The sequence below is a fragment of the Amaranthus tricolor genome, chromosome 2 (assembly GCF_026212465.1).
Source record: "Amaranthus tricolor cultivar Red isolate AtriRed21 chromosome 2, ASM2621246v1, whole genome shotgun sequence".
Classification (NCBI taxonomy): Eukaryota; Viridiplantae; Streptophyta; class Magnoliopsida; order Caryophyllales; family Amaranthaceae; genus Amaranthus; species Amaranthus tricolor.
Window position 1 is genome coordinate 22,927,669 of NC_080048.1, and position 27,765 is coordinate 22,955,433.

Sequence of the window (27,765 nt, forward strand, 5' to 3'; positions counted from 1 at the left end):
CCGCACCTTTATGAATTTTACTCAATAATTATGGATTTGCAAAATATTGATGTAAAAGTGGATGATGATGATTTGGCTATTCTATTGTTAGTTTCACTACCGCCTTCATATAAGCATTTTAGGGAAACCTTGTTATATGGAAGAGACACCTTGAGTAGTGAGGATGATAGAAAGGCCTTGACTCAAAAAGACCTTATTGATTCTCAATTTGCTCAAAAGGAGTCTATAGTTTCCAATGATGCTTTAATTGTTAAAGAGTCAAGTAGGAACAAAAGGACCATGACTTGCAACTTTTGTAAGAAGAAAGGCCACCTCAAGAAAGATTGTTGGAAATTAAAAGCCAAACAATCCGATGAAAGCAAGTCCACAAAAGCTATCTCCGCCGAAGCTAGCTATGTTGAAGGTGAAGAATATGATGTTGGTGCTCTTGTTGTTACTAGTGAATATAAGGGTGGTGATTCTTGGATTTTGGATTCGGGATGTTCGAGACACATAACTTTTAACTCTAGTTTCTTTTCAACTTATCAAAAGGTTGCTGGAAGAAAAGTCACTATGGGTAATGAGGCTAGTTGTCCGATAGTTGGTGTTGAAGATGTTAAAATTATCATGTTTGATGGTGTTGTAAGAACATTGACCGGAGTCCTTCATGTTCCAGGTATGAATAGAAACTTAATTTCCCTTAGTATTTTGGATAAAGAAGGTTTTAGGTGCATTGGTGAAGGTGGAGTTTTGAAGGTTGGCAAGGGTCCTAATTTGTTCTTGAAAGGATCCATTAATGATGGCTTGTATATGCTTGTGGCTTAAACCTTAATTAGTTCAGCTTGTGTGTCCATTACTTCAACCGAGCATGAAAATGAAAATGATGCTGATACTTCTTTTAGAAATGAAAGTTTCAGAATAATTCCAACATACCCCAATGAGTCCATGGGATGTATGGACTTGATTGGTAATTAAATTTCATACTCTTGTGAGCCCTTTGAGCGCATTTTCAATGCATGTGCTATGTTTATGCAAATGTGTTGTTTTTTTGTTTTTGTTTTTTTTTTTTTTTTGAGTACGATGTTGTGTAAACTGTTATATTATGTTGGAGTGAATTAGAGAATTCCATTGACTTAGGTGAACTCAAGTCAAGGTGAAGATTGTTATGAATGGTGTGACTTGAGTGCACATTTGATGGGTGCATTCATGTGGTAACTCTTAGGATGGAATCCCATAAGTATGTCATGAATGGGCGTGTTAAGTTTTGTCTTAATATTTGTGGTTTATGATGATGATTAAAGTATGAATTAATGAGTTAATCATGGGAGTTATGGGACTTAATGAAGAAGTGTAAAGGTTTAATTCAAGATGCTCTACAATGCAAAGTCGAGCAAAATTGTCAGAAGCTCACTGAAGTGCCGCTCGACCAGCTCGCTCGATCGAGCGAGCTTTAGAATGGATCGAGCGAGCAGACAGAATGTAACCAGAAACTTCCTGTAGCCCGCTCGACCGAGCGAGCCTCTGCTTTGGTCGAGCGATGTCTCTGATGCTCCTAGGATGCTGTTTTTGACTCTTCAAGTTCTTGGGGATGTTTCATTATCATTTATTCATAGTTTTAATGCACTTAATCTTACTTAGTGAGATCTCTCCTATAAATAGAGAGCTATCATTCACACATTGTAATCATCCACAAAAAAAAATGCACCCCAAGCCAAACACTAGCCTATATCTCTTCTCTATTGTAATTCTCCATATTTGAGAGTTCTTTGAACTCCTTTAAAAATATAAGAGATACTACACACAGGAGGACGTAGCCCAAGTTGGGTGAACCTCGTTAAAGTTTTGTGTCGTTTTATTGCATTACTTTCTCCTACAAACATCGATATCATTGATAGCTTAATTTGTTTGTCACAAAACCTCATACATTCGATCTTGGCAATTTTGGAGTTTGAAACATATTGTTCGAACTCTAATATAGCATCGTTTTCAGTAGAGATGAATAGTAATGTGAGTGAATGGGTTATATAGTATATGGAACAAAATGAGAAAGTCGAAAATAGTTTTTACCCATGAATATATGCTCCATGAAATCACCTACGACAGAGTTCGGATCAATATTTGGCAAACTCCCTATAAGAAGCATAATAGTATTATTAATTAGTAATCCACTTAGACTTTGTATAAAAAGCATAACACATAACAAACGAAGTAACACCTTTTCGCTTTCTCTTCCTTAAGTGAGAATTGGAACTTAATGGTTGTAAAGCAATAGAAGTAAAATCACCACTCTTAATGGGAGGACTAATGAGCGCACAAGGAGAGCTAGCTATAGCACTTAGTTGTAGAAACTCAGGATTGTCCACAATGCGTTTACTTTTGTATTGAATATTACAATAAGAGATTGTGGGGGGTTTCTTAGATTTTTTGGGTGCTAAATGCTTGCTATGATATTGATCTATTGGTAAAGAGTGAAATGACGACTTCCTTAAATCGAGCAACAAAGTTAAAAAAACAAAACCTATTGAGACACAACAATGTTTAGGCAAACTACTATAGATGTGCGTAATTAATGTGACGCACAAATACATTGATTATAAACCTTACAGCTAAAACAAGTGCTGAACTTTCTACACAGCACAGAGACACTAATTGTGCGACTCCACTTGCAATACTTGGGGAAAAGTGTACGGAGTTGGATACAACCAGCACAAAAACAGTAAACATCTGCACTGCAACGGTTCCTTCAGAACAGAAAAAATACATTGAAAGTAGGAATATGAATATAGATGTATTAGCATGATTTCTGGTTTAAATGATTTCTGATTTAACACCAAGTTTTGGGGTTTATTGTTTCTGTGTTATTATTTCATCTGTAATGGTCATAACATATATACATGAGTTCTAAAGTAACTGTAAAAAACTGCTCCTAAACTGCTCCTTATTAACTACGATATTGCCACACTAACTCCTATACTAGTAAACCGCCATACGTATACAAGTAACTGAAATACATAGTCTAACACTCCCCTCAAGTTGGGTCGTAGAATCACCAACACCCAACTTGCATAAAACTTCTTCAAAGAACTGAGTTCCAACTGCTTTTGTAAGGATGTCTGCTAGCTGATCTTTTGACTTCACATGAGGAAGCTTGATTACTTGGGCTTCTAATTTCTTCTTTATGAAATGTTTGTCGACTTCTACATGTTTTGTACGATCATGTTGAACTGGGTTTTCTGAAATGTTGATAGCCGCTTGATTATCACAGTATAGCTCACAACTCCCCGTAGGGGTGAACCCCAGTTCAGTTTGTAACTTTCTCAGCCATAGAACTTCTGTGATTCCCTTTGCTACACCTCTGTATTCAGCTTCTGCACTAGACATAGCAACCACCTTTTGTTTCTTGCTCCTCCACGTGACTAGATTTCCTCCTACTAGCGTAAAGTAGCCTAACGTTGACTTCCTATCATCTCTGTCTCCTGCCCAGTCTGCGTCTGTATATGCCACAAGATCAAGGTGACCATTTTTCTGATATAAGACTCCCTTTTTAGGGCATCCTTTGAGGTACTTGAGAATCCTATAAACTGCGTTCATATGCTGAACCTGTGGTTTGTGCATGAATTCTATAACAAGTCTAAAACATACTTCCTCTGGGATATGAAAATTCTTTTGTTTGGTCTGAGAACTTCAATCCGTAGAAAGTATTTCAGTCTACCAAGGTCTTTCATCTCAAATTCTTGGAATAGTTTTTCCTTTAGATTGACTATTTCCTCTCTGTCATCCCCGGTAATGATCATGTCATCGACATATATTATCAGACATGTTATTCTTCGTCCTCTTCGTCTGAGAAACAAGGTGTGATCCGAGTTACTTTGACTGTAACCGAATCTCTTCATCACAGAGGTGAATCTTCCAAACCATGCTCTAGGAGACTGTTTCAACCCATACAAAGCTTTCCTCAATCTGCACCCCTCATTTTCTGAGAACCCTGATTTAAATCCTGGTGCAGCTTCCATGTAGACTTCTTCCTGTAATTCTCCATGAAGAAAGGCATTTTTAACGTCAAATTGGTGAAGGGGCCAATCTAAGTTTGTTGCAATACTGAACAGCACTCGAATTGTGTCAAGTTTAGCAACTGGGGAGAAGATTTCTGAGTAGTCAACTCCATACGTCTGAGTGTACCCTTTCGCCACCAGTCGAGCTTTGTACTTTTCAATCGTGCCATCTGACTTGTACTTGATCGTGAACACCCATCTACATCCGATGACTTTCTTTTCATTCAGTAAGACGCATTTTTCCCATGTGTCATTCTTATTAAGAGCGTTAATCTCTTCCTCCATAACCTTTCTCCAATGTGCAGACATTAGGGCTTCTTCGACTGTGGTTAGGCTCTTGGTGGTATCTAAAGTTACCTTAAATGCTAAGGCACTCTGTGACAAATTTCCTGATCCGGACGACTTCTCAATGGGATATCTCGAACGTTGTGCTTCATACTCAGGATCATATCTTCTTGGAGGGACCCCTCGAGTGGAGCGAGGAGGTAACATATATGATGTATCATGACCCCTTGTTTCAAATCACTGTTCGTGTTGCCTGTGGCAATTTCTTCGGTCACAATTTATTCTGTCAAAGTATCAACTATCACATTATCACTATTAGTGCTTGCTGAAACAATGTTATCAAGAGCTGTATGACTTACCTGATGGTCAGACAGGATTGGCAGTGGTACAGGAATGGACATAATATCTTGGTGAGGTGACTCTGTAGCATTGTCAACTTGATCTTTTGGGTCAAGGTTGGGCAAACACGGACCAACTAGCCAACTGAGATCGTCGTCGTCATGATACTTCTCCCCCTGACGGCGAAGATGGTGATAGTAGTACTCATGCTCGATGAACTCGCAATCTATGTTGGTATAGACTTTTCTAGTCGAGGGATCATAGCACCGATAACCTTTTTGATTGCGACCATATCCAATAAGAACACATTTCACTGCTCTCGGTTCAAATTTGTTTCGTACCCTTGCTGGACAATGAACGAATAATGTGCACCCAAATATACGAGGAGGTAGAATATGCGTAGAGGGTATAGGGAAATGGGTTTGGAGGGTGGCTAGGGGTGTGTGGTATTAGAGATTCTTTGTGGGAAGTCTATTGGTAAGGTAATTGGCAGTAGCGATGGCTTCCGGCCAAAGATGAGAGGGAACACGAGAGTCAAGCATAATAGCACGGGTCATCTCAAGAAGTGTGCGATTTTTCCATTCTGCCACTCCGTTTTGTTGGGGTGTGTTAGGACAGATGTTTGATGTATGAGGCCTTTTTGTTTAAAGAATAGGTCCGTGTTAGAATTGATATATTCTCTACCATTGTCAGTTCAGAGCATGCGGGGTTGGGTTTGAAATTGGGTACAAATCATATTGTAGAACTCAACAAACACATGAAAGACTTTAGATTTCTGTCTAAGGAAATAAATCCAACTCATGCGGGTATAATCATCAATAAATGTAACAAAGTACGAAAAATCATGTAGTCTTATGACTGGACTAGGGCCCTACACATCAGATTGAACAAGCATAAAGGGCACATCAAATTTATTCAAGCTATTAGAATACGAATGTTTGTGACTCTTTGCAAGAATACATGTTTCACACTTAAACTCATGTTTTAACCCTACAAAATTAGGAAAAAGTTTTTCTAGATACCCTACAGAAGGATGTCCCAGACGTCGATGCCATAGTTGTCTTTCCTCTGGCCCGCGAACAAGTGCCGCTTTGCCTTTTGGAGTCTCCTCTTCCAAGTAATACAGTCTATCTCTCTCAATACCACGCCCAATAATTTTTCCTGTCTGAGCATCCTACACAACACAACAACCGGGTTTCATGAGAACCGTACAATCAAGATCTCTCGTAAGTTGACTCACTGACAATAATTTATGTGACAGGTCAGGTACAAATAAACAATTTTTTAAAGTGGGTTTTTTGTGAAAGAAATAGTTCCGGCTCCGCTCACTTTAATCCCTTCCCCATTCGCGGTTTTAATGATGTCTTTCCTAGGTTTGTCATGAGTCAAAAAATCATTCGGGTCAAATGACATTGTATCGGTAGCACCACAATCAAAGATCCAACCCCCTTTAAAATAAGATGAAGTATTAGAAAAGGATGAAATGTTTAAGGGTGGGAGAAAGGAGTCACGTTACCCCCTTCCCCTTTTTAAAGGCTCTTTGAGCCTTTCCTCCTCAACCCCCCCCCCCCCCTAACCCTATTGTTGTGCCGTTTGAAAGGGAGAGGGACTTTCCTTCTTTCTTTCTTCTGGTACCTTCTTCTTCTGGTACGTTCATGGTTTCTCTGGTTTCTCCTTGTTTCTCTTTTTCCTCCATGGAAGGTGGTTCTTCTGTACTCCACCCTACTGCTGCTCTACCGGTCCGGTGCTGATCGGAATAAAGGCTCGGTTTCTTTGTCCCCTTTTTCTTTGTGTCTGGCCACCACTATGGGTACCCTACGAGTTTAAAGCACTCGTTTTTTTTATGCCTTGTACCTTCGCAGTGGGTACATTTAAGGTGAGTTTTGTCGTCCTCTCGCCGGTAAGTCCTTCCTTTGGCCGTAAATACTCCACCGGAGCCCGGTGATTCTAGATCTGAAGAGGGCTACGTTTTCATGATTCCACGCCTCAATGCCTCTCTCCTTATACTTGCATATGCTTCCTCCACCGTTGGGAGTGGATCTAACAGTAAGAGGTCTCGCCTATCTTTGTCAAATGTTTGATGAATTCCTGCTAAAAACTGGTGCAATCAATTTTTTTGAATTAATTGATTATAAACGATGATATCGTCTGGATCTTTCATTGGGTTTGGTTGCCTCCTATCGATTTCTTTCCATATCATGAGTAACTTGTTGTAATATGTCTCAATTGATTCTGTTCCTTGCTGGATTTTATTGGCTTTGACTGTTAAATCGAATATTTGCAGGTCGTCTCTCCCACTACTGTAAAGTGTCTCAATCCCTTGCCACAATGTTTTGGCTGTTGGGAAATCAAGATACTGGTTCACTAGATCAGAATCTATATTCTCCAAAATCCATGAGATAACAATCGAATCACGTCTGGTCCATTTTGTGTAGTTTTGGTTTGTTCATTTCTCTGATATTGTGAGAGTGTGGGTGCTAGTCGTGTTTTCTGTAGGCAGTGTGTTGGTGTTTAACTGTTTGAACAGTTGCAACAACTGCCTCATTGTGATTGGTTGATCTGGTGCAACCACAGTCCTTGATTCATCTGCCATTTCTGGGTTATTTTCGTGTTAAAGGTAGGTTAATTGGCATGTGATGAGGCTGTAAAAACGACTTAGAATCGTTGCTGCTCTGATACCATGAATTCTGGTTTAAATGATTTCTGGTTTAACACCAAGTTTTAAGGTTTATTGTTTCTGTGTTATTATTTCATTTGTAATGGTCATAACATATATACATGAGTTCTAAAGTAACTGTAAAAAACTGCTCCTAAACTGCTCCTCATTAACTGCCATATTGCCAGACTAACTACTATACTAGTAAACCGCCATACGTATACAAGTAACTAAAATACATAGTCTAACATAGCAAAAGGGTCATGTTGGAATCTGAAAATATGGATGCATAATGACATATGCAACATGAACAAACAATAGTATAACATAATGAAATAGCACAATGCGATGATGATGCGCTGTACAAAAATGTGTGCTAAAATACAAAAGCTTGCAAAACCAGGAGTTGAATTTCTACTAATGATTATACTTTTAAAGCAAAACAACAAAGGAAGTATATTGTTCCAATGTTTTCAACTACAAACAAAGTGTTTCATAAGATACAATTCTGTCGCTTTAATTTTTAAATGGGCAGCTTGGTAGGCACTACATTTTTAGACAAAGGATGTTGTTATATATTAGGCCTGCATAAACTCATAAAAGAATAATTGAAAATTAATAAGTAATTAAAAATAAGGTACATTTTATTAGGCTAGTAGAAATGACCATTACAATACAACAAAAGTGTGACCAAAAAAGAAATACAAAAGAGCAATAATAGCATACATTGAGCACCAAAAGCCTAATATAATAGCTATTTCTTAAAAGCTAACAACATAGCAACCTCTAGGCATGTCTAAAACATGCAAACAAGCATACGTAGATGCAGTGTATTACTGACCATCCTTTTTCCTACAAAACAAAGTAGATAAATTAGGAGGCAACTTAATAACTTGGGTAGAACGAGAAGGTATCACAGGCGGCCTATTGGCCTCTTAAGGTTTTGATGATAACTTCACTTTTAAATAAACAAACATATTTTTAGAGATTGTTTTGTAGGTATATATCCGATTTTGTTGAAATCGTTGATGAAGCCTATGACTTGGTTCGTGGAAGATGTACATGTCTTAATATGTCCAAGATGTTAGATAAGTGTTATAATGTTCAAAGTAGACGTACAGTCTACTGTTCCTAAAATGAACATTCTGACTGAAGTTGAAGCTGGAGACAGTACACTGTTCCTACGTAGCAGGTCTGGAGAATAGCATTGACTGGAAAATTGCGAATACTTTATTTTCTGTTTTTAAGTTGATGTAACGGTTTAGAATTAATTAGTTGCTTAATTAAATTAATTTTATTAATTGGCAAAAAGTTTTTTTTAAACACCTAAAAATATGGAGAAGACTTATTCCTCATTTTGACTTAGTCTCCTATAATTTCGGACACCTAAGAGAATTGTTCACTACGTTGAATAAGTCTCCTATAACTTAGGATCTTCCTAGTAACCCATGTACCATTAACCGTATAAGAGAACCACAGTTATTTTACACCTCTACTTTCAAATAACTTCCCAATTTCTTTGAGAGCAAGTAGGAAAATGGAAGTCATGGGGTGAGTGCACTACATGGAGATCGTGGGTTGAGTGCACTGATGGCTGTTCCCTTTATAAATAAGGGAAGCTGCGTTTTAGCGAAAGATCCATCTAAGAGTGTCCTCAAGGTGAGATCAAAATAAGAAAAATATTTTGTTCTTGAATTTGCCAATTAATTCATTATATTTTTCTTGAGCAACTACTTAATTTTAATCTTCTTAAGAATTGGCCTTGTAAGGGTTAATGAGTGTTTTGTTGTAATTAGACTTGTGGGAAGTCTAAGGGAATTAGAGAAAAGAAACGTGAGAAGAGAAAGAGAAAGAGAGAATAGAGAAAGAGAATTAGGCCTAGAGTAGAGAAGCTTCAAGTGAAGCAAATATTGTTTGGTGTAATTGTAATTGATTGCCTAAACATAGTGAGAATTTTTGAAATCCCGGGGGGTCGTGGTTTTTCCTTCTTATTAGGCCAAGAAGGTTTCCACGTAAAATCTTTGTCTCTTTTTAATTTTTGCTTCTTAAGTTTAAGTTTTATTTTTGCTAAAATTCCGCAAGTTAGAGCAAAAACGTAGTACAACTCAATACACAACAATTCACCCCCCTCAAAAGCTTTTCAGTCATTACTTCAACATAACCTATCCTTTTAGCATCCCGCACTGGTAAGCAGTGACCTCTTCACCAGCATGGTAAATTCCTCTAACATCCCTTGTGACCTTTGAAGACAATGTAAAGAACCTCTCACACTACTCACAATGCTCATACTTGGCCTTGTTTAAATGAGTAAGACAAAGGGCAAAGTCTGTCGCAAGAGCGTGAAAACAATGCTCTGCTGCTGATTCTTCTAATTTACTCACATCCATGGACACTGAACCAACATTAAAGTAAGGTTAGGTTCCTTCACTTGAAAAAATAACTACGCAGGCAACAGTGGAATCACCATTCAAAGAACCATAAAGAGGATAAAAAAGCCCAAAATCTTGGCTACATCCTTAAGTAAATTCTTGTAAGAACCAGTTGGAATTTGTTCACTACTAGCCATAACCTGTTACTTTAAACATATGTGATTCATTAATGGCTAATCTGACACAGCCTACTATATGCATCCAACAAAGTATTCAGCAAAAAGAGTTAAGTAACTTATCATTCACATATCACTTATATAGAATAAACCGACCAATGCAAATTCATGTATACAAATCATTTCACGATTAAAATATCGTCATTGCAACCTATGTAATAGAATCACAAGTGGGAAATCAAAACGCAAAATTCCAACATTTTTCAACAAAAAGAGTGTCGTTTCAACCCTATGCATACTATGGGCTCAAAAATCCCCGAAACTACAAAACCACAGTTGCATATGTATATTATGTTATGAATTCCAACTTTTTCAAAGTAAACTAAACTCCTATTCTTATTATGGTGTCAAACTTTGCAAAATTTCAACCCTATTTTTATTATGGTGTCGAAACTTTCCAAAATTACAAATGCCAAATCTTTCTCAACTTACAAAATTATAAAATGCATAATCAATCAAAAGGCGGAAATAAAAGGACAAAGTTCCAACCTTTTTGAACTTTAAGTGTTCATTTCAATTCAAATATTCATTCAAAATCAATCAAAAGGCCAAATAAAAGGACAAAGTTCCAACCTTATTCAACTTTAAGTGTTCCTTTCAATTGAGATATTCATTCAAGTTTAAAAATTAGGATGTACAAAGTTCTAACCTTTTTCAACTTTAAGTATTCATTTCAATTGAGATATTCATTCAACTTTAAAAGTCAGGATTAAATTGTGTAATAAAACAAAAGGCAGAAATAAAATGACAAAGTTCCAACCTTTTTCAACTCTAAGTGTTCATTTCATTTGAGAGCAAAGATAGGATTAAAATGCGTAATCAATCAAAATTCCAACCTTTTTCAACTTTAAGTGTTCATTTCAATTGAGATATTCATTCAACTAAAAAAATTAGGATGAAACAAAACTAAGAACTGTATATAAGTATCTTTCTTACTTAGCCAATGTACTAAAATATACTCCAAATTTAGTTTCAATTGCAACTCTAAGTATTCATTTCCATTGAGATATTCATTCAACTTGATATTCATCAACTTTAAAAATTAGGATGAAACAACACTAAGAAGCAACAACAAATCTAATGTCAGTAAGTAGTTAAGGTTGAAGTGTATATAAATATCTTTCTTACTTAGCCAATGTACTACAATATACTCCAAATTTAGTTTCAATTGCAACTCAAACGAGTTCCAGTGACACATTTAAAACCTCAACACTAACACCAATTTTCAATGTTAATATGATAGAGGTAGTTTGCAGAACTAAACATTATTGATACAAATAAATTATAACACAAAAAACTAAGGTCTGTTAAATTTTGCTTATCTAAAATGGAGGTACATAAAAATGTTAGCATGTTTTAGATTAAAAATGCAGCAACGATGAAGGAAGCAAGCAATTAATGAACATCAACAATGAAGGAAGCAAGCAATTGATGAAGATGCAAGAGTACACAACTGAAGCAAAATGAAAAACGTACCTTTGACCTGTAGTTGAGAAGAAAGTAGCTGTGACAATAAATATGGAGGTGCCATCTAGTTTTGTAGAATTAATGAAGGAGCCTAAAAAATCAACAGCACCTTGAACAATGAGAAGGACACCAATAGAGATGGTGAATAGTAGAAACAATAAATGAGGATCTTCATGTGGATTATGCTGGAAAATAATCCAGCGAGTTCAGTGATGCTTGAAGAAGTAGCTTATGTTGGGTATGTATTACCCAGAAAGGTCACAGATGTTTCAGATGAACTGTTTAGGTCTGTGTATTATCCAACTAATTGATTCATGTTTGCCATGAGAAAGATGAATTGGCATGGGAAGGTAGCATTGATGTATGCCATGGGAAAGTTAAACCGTATGTTTGCCATGGGAAAGTTGTACCGTTCAGATGCAATAAGGAAGAGGAAGGGTTCAGATGCAGCATGAGGTGGCAAGTATAGAGGAGTAATTGCTGACGTGGCTGGGGAGGACATACACATTGCAAAATTATTGTTCATGAATGAAAGGATAAATAGTATTTATGTGTTGCCCCTTTTTTTTTAAGTTGCAGGTTTATCTCTCTTTGAAGATTTTTCTCAAGTCGAGAGACTTTTTGATCGTACTCTTCTCTATGGGTATGAACTGTTGTCGTTCTTTTCTCCCCAGACTCTGATCATAGTTTTATATGAGGAAGATACACTGGGTATGATAATGATGATGTTTATTTTAGGGATATTATGAATGGTACCCCTGTACTATAGCAATATATCGATGGTACCCCAGTTAATTCCAATGGTACCCCCCAACTATATGCTAATTACAACCGTGACACTATTAATCATTTTTTCGTTAAGTTGCCGTTAAATCTCGAATTTGACCTAACCATGGTTAGTTTTTTCTTCTTCCCTTTTCCCTTTCCTATTCCTGCTCTCCTTCCATGGCTGCTTCATCTCAAGCTCGACAATGATCAACCCGAATATGCAGAAAGTACCAGCTATTTCCTCCACTCCTCCCTAAGTCTTCCTTCTTAATTCCTCCTCTTAATATATACTCTTCTCTTCTTCCTTACTCCAATCTTTTACCACTTTCTTCTTTCACTATCTTCCTCTGTTTTTTCCTTCATTAATCAAGCTTTGAGCTTTCTCATTAATGGATGACTATGAAACCCTAACCCATTGAAACCCACTTATAAAACTGTAAATTTAGCTTAATGAAACTTTACCCACATAAACTTGACCTCTCTCAAAATTCCATTTTTGGGTCTTTTCTTGATTTGTCAAAGTTTTCTTCTTGTTCTTAATTATCAAGTTTGAATCTTTCCTTCAATTTATTAGATTCTTCTAAGGATTTGAAATAGGCTCATTTTGGGCTTTGTTGGATGTTTCTTTAAATCATTTATCTGGGCAACAAGTTCTTCCATGGATGTTCTCTCAAGATTGTGAGAAGTTAACCCACTTAGCTTTAAAGGGGAATAAGTTACAAGGAACATTTTCTCTTAATGAGTATTCTAATTTGTAGTATTTGGATCTTTCTTCCAATAATATATCAAGTTCCATACCAAATTTTGGGGAAAATTGTCCTAACTTGAAGTACCTTGATTTATCTTCAAATAATTTAATGGAAGAATTGATGATAATGTACTTGTTGGGTGTTACAGTTTGAGCTTCTTGAATGTCTCTAGAACAACTCGTTTTATGGTGAAATCCCACCTGAGATGAAGCAGCCATGGAAGGAGAGAAGGAAGAGGAGAGGGAAACTAACCATGGTTATGTCCAATTCGAGATTTAACGACAACTTAACAGAAAAATGATTAATACTGTCACAGTTGTAATTAGCATATAGTTGGGGGTTACCATTGATATATTGCTATAGTACAGGGGTACCATTGATAATATCCCTTTATTTTATTATTTTTAGTTGTGTAGCCACGCTTACAAGTGTGGCTGATTTGATCATCTTTAAATTCTTCATCTTGCTTTATCCACGATTATTAGTGTGGCTAAAGGTTGACCTTTACGCTTATTAGTGTGGCTAAATTTATAACATTTTAACATTATTTTATTGACTTGTAGTCATGCTTATAAGTGACTCTATTATTCACACGCTTAATATGTGTGTCTAAAATGCAAGAAGAGAGTCTAGTTGCAAAAAAGTCTATCATACTTAAATAAGCGTGCTTAAATAAGTGTAGCTACATGCAGAGTCGTCTCACATATTTTAAAGGCCCCGAGCGTAAAGTATAATATGAATGTGTATGCTTTTATTTTTTAAAATATCATTGAAATATATTAATTTTTTTTCCGATTAAACAAGACCCTATTTTGCTTATTTAACTCAATTTATCAATGAAAAACAACAAATTAACAATATTTTTATACCTAAATTCAATGATATTTTTTAAAAAAGAAAATACCAAACAACATTCATAACCATTCAAATATCAAAAATTGTTGACATGAAGCAACAATGACTTAAGCGTAGTGCTCTTTTAAATAAAATAATATGTTTTAATATATAATATAAAAAGTGTATAGATTAAAAAATTTGGGCCCTCAACAAAATGGGGCACTGAGCCGTCGCTTATGTAGGTCTTGCTACATAGTCGACCCTGGTTACATGCCACATTTTTTGCAGTGACTTAAAGCTTTTTGTTTTCATTTAATGGTTTTTAACATTGATTACATCTAATTTTTTAGGCCTTGATTTTAAACCTTTTGTTTTTAAGTTGTTAATTTTGTGTTTATTATGAAAAATAGAAAATATTAAATCAATTAAGTTTAGGTTATAATTATAGATTTAACTTAGAATTCAATCGTTTAATTAAATGAGTAATACATGTTTGTTTCTGGTTTAAAATTTCGACCTGAACCTAACCCATTTAATAAACAGATCAGGTCGGTTGACCCTTTAATTAATTGGGTCAAAAGTCTCAACCCAAACCCACTTATTTCGGGTTAGGTTCAGGTCAAGTTAGCAGGCTGTGTCAGCTTTTGCTAAGCCTAAGAATAATTCAATTTTTTATTGATTTTTCTACAATAATCCTACTTTCGATTAACCATGGAATATTCTAATTTTAAGGTCACTTACCAAACAACATTGTTACCTAAATGGTGACCAATATTTGCAAGTTTATTGCTAAAAAAAATAAAATAAAACAGAAAGTCAAAAACCTTAAAAATTAAAAGTTAAAATAAAAATAAATTTACTTGATTTCTCTTTTTATTTTTTTTTTGTCTATTCTTTTGTAATTTAATTTTTGTATTAACTTTTTAAATGTTTTATGCGAAATGACATGTGGTATATATAAAAGGTTATCTTGGTGTATTCTTAACTATTACCCCTTGTAAGATTATTCATGTTTAATCTAAAATTTAAATTATTGTTTAGAAATCATTTAAAAGTTGAATTATTATGAATAATTTTTTCTAAATTAAAATGACTCGTTAATAAACAAACAACAGTTGGGTTAAATGATTCAAACTCAATACAATTATTATTGAGCCGTCTGAGACTCTCACAAGACCTACTCTGTTGGAGAATTTGTGAATGCAATAAAAGTCAAGTCATTCTAACACTCCCTAAACTAAAGAGAGAATTCCATTGAATTGGTAGATCCATCGTTTCATCTTCAAATCGTCCAGGGAGTGACCTGAGATCCAGAACACAATTCCATTTTACATCTCGCAATCATGTGGAGAAGGCTTGTTTTCTCTCAAATCAAAACCCTTGCTTCCTCATCACCTTCCATTCTTAAATCTTCATATTCTTCTCGTCTTCCTGCTACCTCTTTTTGTTCTTCTTTTCTCTCTCGCCGTTTCTCCACCGATTCTGGTAATCTTAGCTTTCCTATTCCATTTTTAATTTGATTTTTTGATTTATTATTGTTCATTTTATTAGATATCTAATTTGGTGCAGAAATTTCCAAGAAATCTGTTGAAGATGTAATGCCTATTGCTACTGGTCATGAGCGTGAAGAGATTGAAGCTGAGCTTCAGGTTTTAATTTGTTTACTTTTTGTTTATGTTTCAAGATGATTTAATTTTCATTTTAAATTATTAATAATTGTGATTGCTGTTAAAATGTTGTTACATAGGGAAAGGATATTCTGGAGATTAATTACCCTGTGGGTCCTTTTGGTACCAAGGTTTGTTTTTGTTTTCCCTCTTTTTATGAATATCTTTATTCTTTTGCTTTTGTTGATTTATTTAATTCTATATCAACGTGATTATTGGCTAAGAAATTGATTGTGTTATAGTTTATGGAATGATCCTCTTGAAACGTATTTATGTCTCTATTTTCTGGCTGTTTGATGCTAATAATTTTTATTGAAAGTAGAGAATGATTACTTGATGCTTCATTTCTATTTATTAGGCATGTGCTGTTTACATTTGTTGAAGGTGGTGGTATTGCTTGAGGTTCAAACAGTTTATTTGTCTAGTTGTTTTGACACTGTTAAGGCTTTTAACCGGGAAGGGAAGATCAATTATATAAGCTCTACAGATGAAATGGATGGGAGAAGTATGCTTATTCAATCAATTCAAGTGCATCACTTTCCATCTTTCATTCACTGGGCACCACTGTGGTTTTTTGGTCATTTTTGATTCTGTGCGTTGAATCAATTGTGTGACTAGGGTTTACATCCAATATAACATCTCTGACTTTTATATTCAAGCAGAAGTAATATATAGTTCAGTTATCTATTGTAAAAATGTGTTTTTTTATAACGCTGAACATTTGAATTCCCTGATTTATTTGTTTGTGACCCTTTGTAGGTCCATAGTTTTAAATTTGGAGTAACGATGTATGAACTTAGACATTAATGTTGAGAGTATTGACGAAGTTGTCATCGTGTTACCTTGAATGGTGTGGTGATAGTTGTATTCTTACGAGTGTTGCTCGTCGAGCATGAGGACTTGGATAGAAATAGAGTTTGGAGAAAATAGAGTGCAAAGGATAGCTGCTCTAACGAGCCATCTATCTTTGAAAGTAACTTGTCTAATAATTAGAACTTGTTTATTAGAAGAGTCAAATGCATTAAGTGAGGTACAACTTCATTTGAAATAAGTATTACAACGATATGATGTTGGCTTAAGCAATTGCCAGCTATTAGATACTCTTTGTGTGTGTACTTGGTTAGTCTTTCTCCATGTTTATTTGGAGCCCTATTAGGCATTTAAGGTAATGATGAGAAGTGTAGTGAAGTTATGTATTTAGAGATGTTAAGGCAAGGTGGAGGTGATGTTGTTGTGCCATGAATGGTGTGATGATAGGATGCTTTGACGAGCATGAGGCCTTGGATTGAACAAAAGAGAGTTTGGAGAATTGGGAGTGCTACCTAATGTGCATTTTTGGTGATCTTGCTGGCATAATCTTTTTTGGTGAGAACACTGCTAAGTATTAAGGCATGACTTTTTTATTGCCTCTACGTAAGATATCTTTTGCATTTATATGATTGTTCAATTTTTTGTTATGCCTTGCCCCGTGTCTTTGCTTTAAAAAGCGTGCCTCAAGCGTGCCTACGAGGTAGGCTTTAGAAAAAATATTTCGCTTGATAGGGAAGGTGCTCACTTTTGTGTGCCTCTTATGATTTTTGCACCTTAACCTTTTTTCACTTTTGACGCTTTCACTTACACAAAAAATAGTTGTCTTATTTGAAGATAGATAAGAAAGGAATAAATATCTTATGTTGTTTTTTTGAATATATGAAGCAAAATATTTAAGTTAAGGATTTGCAGAGTATAAAAAATCAATTCTTAGCACAATTTCTTTATCACCGCTAGCAACTTTCGTTTGGTTTTTGTTATTATCTTCTTTCTTATTATTTCTTACGGGTATTTTTTTAATTTTTCTAGGTTCTTTATCATTTTCTCTAATCCTCAATGAGCTTCTACTTTTTGTATTCTTTCTTTGAGTTTTACTTTCAATTTGACTTTTCTTCGATCATCTTTCTATTTTAATTACTCTGTTTTTTCCTTAAGCTTTCCTATTTATATCATCTTTCAATTTTTCGCTTCTTCGATGTTTCCATCTTTCATTTTTTAATAACAGTATGAGAACTAAACATGGTCTTGATCTTGGTCATTTGCCCAGTGTCCCGTATAAAGTCGAGGTCCGGGGGGAGGTAGCGGACATATCATACCCGTACCCCTCAAGGGAGAGAGTATTGTTACAACACATCTCCCCACATGTCCACCCAAATGTGTTCTTTTAGGGCTCTTTATGGTCGATCTCCGCCACCTCTACTTCGGATTGGCCACAATACAACTCCCATGGATAGTTTGGAACATGAGCTAAGGTCAGGGGATGCCATATTGGATGATCATAAGCTACATTTGTTACGAGCTCAATATCGTATGAAGAAGTGGGCGGATGGGAAACGTAAAGATCGTTCTTTTGCTGTTGGGGATTTAGTGTTTCTCAAACTACAACCTTATCGTCAACAATCTTTTGCCAAACGGCCTTGTGACAAGCTTGCAGCCCGCTTCAACGGTCCGTATGAAGTCATTGAGAAAATTGGCGAAGTGGCATACAAACTGCTACCTCCTGAGAGTAAAATACACCCCGTATTTCATGTGTCCCAACTCAAGGCAGCCAAAGGAGCCTCCTTCGATCCAACCCCACTTCCAGCACAACTAGCCCCTTCTCTGGAGCTCATGGTTGAACCTGAGATGGTTTTAGGAGTACGCCAACATGATAATCAAGGGCAAGAGTCAGCAGAAGTCTTGATTCAGTGGAAGGGACTACCTAGTTCAGAGGCTACATGAGAACTTTATCAACACATCCTATCTGTTTTTGCAGCCTTTAACCTTGAGGACAAGGTGCAATTTGGTGGGGGTGGTATTGTCATGGACCCAGCTGCACCAAGGCCTACTATACAGTACACTTATTCTAGAAGGGAAAAATGCTAGAAGGTCCCAAGCTGGCATTCTGTTTTGCAAGGGAATCCTTTTGTTAGGAGTATGCTGAGGTGTATTTTTCTGAATTCTAGAAAGCTGTACTTTCCTTTAAATAGTCCAGGGGAAGGTAGATCCTTTCATGCTTTTAATATCTAATAGTAGTACCTTGTGGGAGTTACTGAGCCACTCTAAGAGCTCAGGGGAGTACACTGCTCTCTTATCATAATACAAGCATACCACCTTTTCTCTCTTCTAATTTCTTTCTCTGTTATTCTTTTTCTGTATCCTCTTCTTCTTTTGTTGACTATGCAGATTTGGTACCAACATCACAACAGCTGTTTACATTTTGTTCTTAGATGGAAGTCCACTCATCTAACCATTTCTCCATATTTTTCCATTTTGGATATCGTATTAACACACATGATCTCTTCCCTATTGCATCACATAAAAAAAACAAACTTCATTTTCTTGAACTCGGTTATCATTCTTTTCAAGATGTGAATTCTTTGATACATAGTTTACGTCTAAATGTTGAAATTCAATTTGTTAGTTTATCCGCCTAGATTTTTTTAGTTCTTCGCTTTACTGTTTTGGTTTTATTTTCATTATACACAAGTTGTTAACACTGTATGACTGCACTCTTCATCTATTATCTTTTTACACATTGGTTTCCTAGCAAAACATGGAATTTTAAGGATTTGTTAATTGTAATCTGTTCATCAGTTTGTTTGCTTTAAAAGGCTTTAGTATTTAAATAGAGACTGAATTTTCTTTTTGCAAGTCTTGTTAGACGTTGTGGGACTTTGTTTTTTGCTCATGATTCTGGCTTGATGAATTTGGGACGAAGTTCATGTGCTATTGTTTTTTTTCTAATATTTAGAGCTTTATCTACTATTCTAAATCATTAGTTGGGTTCATTTTGTTTAACTTGCATGCAGGAAAATCCTGCTATTGTCAAGTCATACTATGACAAAAGAATTGTTGGATGTCCCGGAGGTGAAGGAGGTCAGTATCTTTTGGTTCTTAATTTTGATTTTTCTTCCAGTAATTTATTTGGTATGACTTATATTGGTATTGATTGCATGTATCAAAACCCTTTTCTTTTTATTGGATTCTTCTTCGCCAGAGGATGAACATGATGTTGTCTGGTTTTGGCTGGAGAAAGGCAAGTCGTACGAGTGTCCTGTGTGCACACAGTACTTCAAGGTTAGCGCTAATATTACATTGATGATGACACCATGGTATATAGTTTCATTGTTAAAATAGCAACGTAGGCAATGTGATGACACAAATGGTATTTAGTTTTGCTTGTAATTAGATGAAGAGTCTATACTAGGAAATATTTTTCTTTCTTTGTTTTAAAAAGTGTGAGGTGCCCTAGGCGCATAGCATAAGGCCGCGATCATTTTGTAGGCAAGGCGTACTTTTTTCGCTAAAAATGCATGAAAATCAATTTTAAAACATCTAATATTTAAAATTTATATTATAATAGCAACAAGCTTAAGCACATTATCATTGCGGTAAACACTACTTTAGCACATAACTATTATAATGAGAATATCAAGAATACTAAGTTTTCTTGTCCTTCATAGCAATTTTTTCTTGAATCTCATATTCAGTTGAATTTTGGTTTCAAGTTTTACTTCTTTTTCAAACTGACTAAAGTGGCCAAGGGTCAAATAGTCCAAATATTCCAGTCCAAGAATCCAACGTTAGGGAATTGATTTTATCCAAGTCTTTTTTCGACGTTACTCCTATGGATTTTGGCGTGCATGGTCCGTATAGTTCACCAAGTGGTTGTACTTTGCTAAGTATGACTAAGTACTTTGTTGAAAGCATAAATTAATGTCGGTTACAAGGAATTAATTCCAAACAGTTTTGGAATTCAAAGGGGCGTGTTTTAAGGAGATTTAAAGCTGGTTTTTAATCTCATTTAAAGCTGCAGTTTTGGAATACAAATGGGTATGTTTTAAGGAGATTTAAAGCTGTTTTTTATTCTCATTTAAAGCGGCGGTTTTGGAATTCAAGGGGCAGCTTTGAATGACGGTATTGGACAGTTTTTGAGAGATTAATTGCTGAACATTTATCCTTGTTTTAAGCTTAGTTTAAGTAGTCTTTTAGTTATTGTTGAATGGGATTAAAGTGGACGGTTATGAGCCCTTTCATCATCTTTTATTTTCAGCATTTATTTTTTTGTTTTGTTGCTATTAATTAGGCAAGTTGTTGACGGAATTATTGGATGTATGAAAGCTATAAATAGCATGCTAAACATGAATGAAAAATCATCCAGAAATTTGCCAAAAAACGTGTGTTTTGTTTATTGAACTTGACTTGTGTTTAGTCAATTTTAATTGTCCAAATTTGAGTGTTCCAAATTTGAAGAGTTAGAGTTTTAGTGAGAGTTCCTAAAACTAAAGCTTGTAGTTGACGATTTGGTGAGAGTTCCCTAATCTAAGCTACACCCAAACAAGTGAGTGAGTGTTCCTCCTTGTTATATCCTCAAGTTTAGGGTGAGAGTTCTCCTTAACTATCTTGATTAATTTAAACATTTTTCCTAAGTTAAACAAAACCCAAGGACCCCTTAATTTATACTTATTGTGAACAAGTTTTCCATTTTGTTTACACATTATTTGGCGCGTCAGGTAGGGGGAGTTTTTCTAAACACTTCCAAAGGGGTCGAATACCTACATATCATGGGAGAGAATCAAGATTTGAGGGTAGCTTTGGAAGCTCTAAATCGTTCCATTGCTAGTCAAGAAAGGTTGGCCGAAACTAATGCCAATCTACAAGGGAATCTTGAAGCCTTAATGGCAAGACTCTTGAACGAGCAAGATAGGAGAGATCAAGATGAAGAACCTCCACCTAGGAGGGAGGATAGGAGTCTCAAAGTAGACGTCCCTTCCTTTGATGGGTCACTTGATCCAGAGAAGTACTTGGAATGGGAGAAATCCTTGGAAAGGTACTTTGAGTACAAGGATATTCAAGAAGAAGTGCAGAAATATAAGATAGCCAAGGTGAAACTGAAGGGCTATGGTGACAGTTGGTTGCAAGGGGAACAAAGGGCACGTACCCTTAGGGGTAAAGCTCCCATATCAACTTGGAACAAGTTGAAGAAACGGATGAGAGACCGTTTCATTCCTCACAATTATAAGCAAAGCCAATATGTGAAGTGGAGCACTTTACAACAAAATGGCGATTCAGTGGAAGACTACATCAAAGATTTTGATAGGCTTGCCATTGTGTGTGAAGTAACTGAAAATGAAGAGCTCAAACTGGGGCGTTTTGTAGCTGGGTTGGATCAAGAGTTGCAAGACAAGCTTGAAGGTTACACTAACCTTACTTTTGTGGAAGCTTGTAAACTTGTGACCAAGTTTGATGCAAAAAGGAAGAAGAAGAAACCAACTACCACTCCTCCAGTGGTACGTAAACCACCTTTCTCTTTGAAGGATGATTCATCCTTTAACAAGCCCAATGACCCACCTAAGAAGGACAAGAAGGATTTCAAGCTAAGTGACATTGTGTGTTACAAGTGTGGAGGAAGGAGACATTTTAAGAAGGATTGTCCGAACTCAAGAGCTTTAACCATGCAAGAGGTTAAGCTTATGGCCACGCAAAACATTAATTGGGAGGGTTTTGAAACAGAAGAAGATGAGACCGAGAATCCCAATGAAGAGGATGGGGAAGAAGATCATTGCTTTCCGGAGATGGAGGACAAAACCAATCTGGTTGTTAGGAGGGCTTTGCAAGCACATGTGGAGGAGCCCTTGGCACTACAAAGGCAACACATTTTCATCACCAATTGTAAAGTTGGTGACGAGGTATGTCACTTAATTATTGATGGGGGTAGTGAGGCTAATACTGTGTCAAAGACTTTAGTGTCTAGACTTTGTCTTACCACCACTAACCATCCACGTCCTTACAAGTTGAGTTGGTTAGATTCAAATTCTAGTACGGGGGTTAGAAAGCAATGCATGGTTAGTTTTTCTATTGGTTCCTATCATGATAGTCAATTGTGTGATGTTGTGTCAATGGATGCTTGTAATATTCTGCTTGGTAGGCCGTGGCAAACTGATAGAAAATCACTTCATGATGGATACCACAACACATACACTATAACTCACCAAGGGAAACAAAAAAAATTACACCCTTTACCACCCCCACGGTTTTCACAAAAGCCATCCAAAGAAATTTTCTTGTTGTCTTTTAAAGAATTTGAGAGGTAAGTTGATAGTGAGGAAGAGTTGTTTTTGTTTTATTCAAAAGAAATTCATGAAAAATTTGTGAGTCAAAATCCCAAGTTGGCGCAATTGATTAAGGATTTTGAGGATGTCTTTCCAAATGAATTACCTATTGGGTCACCACCCTTGAGAGGAATTGAGCATCAAATTGATCTCATTCCAGGCGCACCTTTACCAAATAAACCTGACTATAGATGTAACCCTTTAGAAACTAAAGAGTTACAACGTCAAATAGAAGAGTTGATGGGTATGGGTTATGTGCGAGAGTCTATAAGTCCGTGTGCTGTTCCTGCTCTTTTGGTTCCAAAAAAGGATGGTACTTGGCGTATGTGCATTGATAGTAGAGCTGTTAACAATATTACTATCAAATACAGGTTTCCAATTCCTAGACTTGATGACATGCTTGATAAGTTAAGTGGTTCGAAGGTGTTCTCAAAAGTTGATTTGAGAAGTGGTTACCATCAGATTCCAATGAGGGAAGGGGATGAATGGAAGACAGCTTTCAAAACGAAACATGGGTTGTATGAGTGGCTCGTGATGCCATTTGGGCTTACTAACGCACCTAGCACTTTCATGAGATTGATGAACGAGGTGTTGAGGCCTTTCCTTGGCAAATTCGTGGTGGTGTACCTTGATGACATCCTTATTTACAGTCGAGATAGGGATGAGCATTTGAAGCATTTACTTGAAGTTTTCACTGTTTTGAGAAAACAAAAATTGTATGGAAAACTTGAGAAATGTAATTTTATGCTATATGAGGTCACTTTTCTTGGTTACATAATTTCAAGTGATGGCGTGAAAGTTGATCCAAGCAAGGTTGAAGCAATTCAATCATGGCCTAGTCCTAAAACACTCACGGAGGTCCGTTCTTTCCATGGGCTAGCTTCCTTTTACAGGAGATTCATTCGGAATTTTAGTACTCTTATGGCTCCCATAACCGAGTGCACAAAGAAAGGTTCGTTTGAATGGACTCCTCAAGCTCAAAAGGCGTTTGAAGAAATCAAAGAAAAGATGTGCAACACACCTATCCTAGCACTTCCGGATTTTTCAAGGCATTTGAAGTTGAGTGTGATGCAAGTGGGAAAGGAATTGGTGCCGTGTTGATTCAAGAGGGGCGTCCAATTGCTTACTTTAGTGAGAAGTTGATTCAAGGCAAGCTGAATTATTCCACCTATGATAAAGAGTTCTATGCAATGGTAAGAGCTCTAGATCATTGGTCACATTATTTGAGGCCACAACCGTTCATACTTCATTCTGATCATGAGTCCTTGAGGTTTATTCATGGGCAAAAGAAGTTGAATTCAAGGCATGCAAAATGGGTAGAATTTCTTCAAACATTTAACTTTTCATCCAAATATAAGAGTGGAAAAGCAAATGTTGTTGCGGATGCCTTATCTAGAAGGCATAATTTACTTGGTGTTGTTGAAGCCAAGATTCTTGGGTTTGAGTTGATCAAAGAGTACTACAAAGAAGATGAAGATTTTAATACCATTTTGAAGAAATGTGTCGATGGAGTCTATGATTTATTTTCCTTACACAATGGTTTTCTTTTTAAGGGAAATAGATTATGCATTCCTAAGTGTCCGATTTGAAGTTTGTTGATCCATGAAACACATGGGGGAGGTCTAGCTGGTCACTTTGGTGTTCAAAAGACATTGGAGCTTCTTCAAGCTCATTTCTATTGGCCTAAGATGTTATCTACGGTCCATCATGTTATCACTCGTTGCTCTACTTGTCAAAGGGCAAAAATGGTGTTTCATAAAGGTCTTTACAAGCCACTTCCAGTTCCCGAGAGACCTTGGGAAGATGTTAGCATGGATTTTATTGTGGCTTTACCTAGAACTCAAAGGGGTAAAGACTCAATCATGGTGGTTGTTGATAGGTTCTCAAAGATGGCTCATTTCATTCCTTGTCATAAAACCGAGGATGCTATGAAAGTGGCTAAGTTGTACTTTGAAGAAGTGGTTCGTTTTCATGGGGTGCCACGCACCATTGTGTCCAATCGTGATACTAAGTTCCTAAGTCATTTTTGGAAGTCATTATGGCGTCTCATGGGAACTAAGTTGCTGTTTTCTACATCACATCATCCACAAACGGACGGTCAAACCGAGGTGGTGAATAGAGTTCTTGGTTATTTTCTTAGAACATTGGTTAGTAAGAGCACCAAGGATTGGGATGTTAAGCTTGCTCATGCCGAGTTTGCTTACAATAGGACTCCTAGTGCTACTACAAAGTATTCACCTTTTGAAGTAGTCTATGGTGTTAATCCCTATGTTCCTATTGATCTCATAGCCCTACCTCAAGATAAGTTTGTGCATGGAGGTGCTAAGGAACAAGCTGAGTTCATGGTCAAGATTCACAAGGAAGTGAGGAAGAATATTGAAAAGGCAAATGAGATTTACAAGAAGCAAGCCAACAAGAGGGTTAGAAACGTGAAGAATTTTGAAGTAGGTGACTTGGTATGGATTTACATGAGGAAAGAAAGGTTTCCTAGCCAAAGGAAAAACAAACTCATGCCACGAGCAGAAGGTCCCTTTGAAATTGTGGAAAAGAACAACAACAATGCCTATAAGGTCGATTTGGGAGGTAAGTATGGCGTATCAAGCACTTTCAATGTGGGAGATCTAGCACCGTACTATGATGATGAGGAATTGAGGGCAATTCCCTTTGAAGAAGGGGAGGATGACCAAAGTGGCCAAGGGTCAAATAGTCCAAATATTCCAGTCCAAGGATCCAACGTTAGGGAATTGATTTTATCCAAGTCTTTTTTCGACGTTACTCCTATGGATTTTGGCGTGCATGGTCCGTATAGTTCATCAAGTGGTTGTACTTTGCTAAGTATGACTAAGTACTTTGTTGAAAGCATAAATTAATGTCGGTTACAAGGAATTAATTCCAAACAGTTTTGGAATTCAAAGGGGCGTGTTTTAAGAAGATTTAAAGCTGGTTTTTAATCTCATTTAAAGCTGCAGTTTTGGAATACAAATGGGTATGTTTTAAGGAGATTTAAAGCTGTTTTTTATTCTCATTTAAAGCGGCGGTTTTGGAATTCAAGGGGCAGCTTTGAATGACGGTATTGGACAGTTTTTGAGAGATTAATTGCTGAACATTTATCCTTGTTTTAAGCTTAGATTTAAGTAGTCTTTTAATTATTGTTGAATGGGATTAAAGTGGACGGTTATGAGCCCTTTCATCATCTTTTATTTTCAGCATTTATTTTTTTGTTTTGTTGCTATTAATTAGGCAAGTTGTTGATGGAATTATTGGATGTATGAAAGCTATAAATAGCATGCTAAACATGAATGAAAAATCATCCAGAAATTTGCCAAAAAACGTGTGTTTTGTTTATTGAACTTGACTTGTGTTTAGTCAATTTTAATTGTCCAACTTTGAGTGTTCCAAATTTGAAGAGTTAGAGTTTTAGTGAGAGTTCCTAAAACTAAAGCTTGTAGTTGATGATTAGGTGAGAGTTCCCTAATCTAAGCTACACCCAAACAAGTGAGTGAGTGTTCCTCCTTGTTATATCCTCAAGTTTAGGGTGAGAGTTCTCCTTAACTATCTTGATTAATTTAAACATTTTTCCTAAGTTAAACAAAACCCAAGGACCCCTTAATTTATACTTATTGTGAACAAGTTTTCCATCTTGTTTACACATCACAAACAAAGAAGCTGTTGAGTTAATTATTACCCAACACGAGGAGATGCACCGGGCGCACAAAGGCGCATAACGCATCAAGGCGCACCAAGGTACACGCCTCTTGTGGTGGGATTTGCCTCACCTAGTCGAGACATTTTTAGTTGAGCATGTGCTCGAGCTGCAAAAGGTGCAAAGTGAGGCACACTTTTTAAAATTAACATTTCTTTCTTTCTAAATTATGAACAAATTAAGCTGTAACTAAGATGCTAAGAGGAAGAGTTTCATTACTTGGGACCTTGACCTTGATTTTGGAATCATGGTGTATAAAGAAAAGCCCAGTAAATATTCTGGTGTGTCAGTACTACCACCAAGACAAGGCCAAGGCCTTAATCCTACCAAGTGGGAAAGTTTGGGGCAGTGAACTTTCCCCATGATTGATTGTAAGATATTTAACCCCTCCCTCGTGAAAGATTTAGAGGGTGTTTGGTAGCTGTTTTTGAAGGGTTGGAAATGGAATACAATCAGAAAATCTATTACTTAATGTTTGTTTTGGTACCCTTGGGTAATGTTTACATTACATTCCGTTAGTGACCCCTTTGTTACAACAATGACATGAGAAGTAACAAATAAATGAGCAAACTCATCCTCTCTCCATATTCATACCTTTACCCGCCTTTTACTAAACAATTTATAATTATAATACTTAACAATACTATTACCCTTTCGAGAGCATTCCCTTTTTATTTCTTTTCCACTTCTCGTACCAAATACCTCCTTGAGGGGATTGGCAACGCCTGCCATGAGGATGGAGAAATGCCCATCTCCAAAATAAACGTCTACTAATATAGCCCTTTTCGTCCCTCTCCTATAATCACTACACTATACCTGTTTAACAACTGGCAATCTCCACCTTCCTCTTCCGCAACCGCTAAAACGACCAAACAAGCACTTATCGGTATCACCACCATCGAGCTTGATACAACCAGTTGCCATTACAGGAATCCATAAACCTGAAATTATTTTATAGTATGGAAATTACAGAAAAGACAAAGGAGAGCTCTTGAAGGGATAAATTTGCTTTTTTGGAGTTTTGTTATGGTCTTCAAAGGAGTTTGTCACTAGTCTTGTTTGTGAGCATCCATGGAAGTGGTGATGGTTGCTGGGCAGCACTCTTCAGCGAATTTGTAGGTGGATTTGGCTAGTTAGTAGTTAGGGAAAGTAAGTCTCATAAGTAGGTGAACCTTTTATATTTCCTAAAGAAATTTGCCAAACCATGTAAACACCCAGCATATTTTTTGCCCCCTTATTTAGCTCTCCAATATTTTCGCAGCGATGATTGTTTATCCCTCCATTTAGTGACAGGATTTCAGGCAAGCTATCAATCAGAAGAGTTCTTTCCATTTTATTGGCTGCAAGAATATTGCATTATATTTAAAAAGAAGGGCAGGAAATCGCTAGTCATTTTTGTTTATAACATCAAAAAGCTGCTTATACATATTAGAGTCGAAGAACGAAATCAGCGACTACATGTTTTAGAATGGTAGTTGGTACCTTCTACTAATCACTTGATTTTGGTTGAGTGATCATTGATGAAATTGACATT

At 36.4% G+C, this 27,765-nt stretch overlaps 1 protein-coding gene across 1 annotated transcript in view; it reads left to right on the forward strand.

Moving 5' to 3' along the window:
* The first annotated feature begins 14,872 nt into the window (after positions 1 to 14,872).
* The window catches only part of LOC130805499 (cytochrome c oxidase subunit 5b-1, mitochondrial-like), a 13,649-nt gene continuing 756 nt past the window's right edge, over positions 14,873 to 27,765 (forward strand). Inside the window, exons 1-5 of the mRNA XM_057670274.1 lie at positions 14,873 to 15,222; positions 15,307 to 15,386; positions 15,485 to 15,535; positions 19,226 to 19,292; positions 19,414 to 19,493. Of these exons, the coding sequence (XP_057526257.1) occupies positions 15,081 to 15,222; positions 15,307 to 15,386; positions 15,485 to 15,535; positions 19,226 to 19,292; positions 19,414 to 19,493 (420 nt within the window). The 5' untranslated portion in view covers positions 14,873 to 15,080. The remainder of the gene's footprint in view (positions 15,223 to 15,306; positions 15,387 to 15,484; positions 15,536 to 19,225; positions 19,293 to 19,413; positions 19,494 to 27,765) is intronic.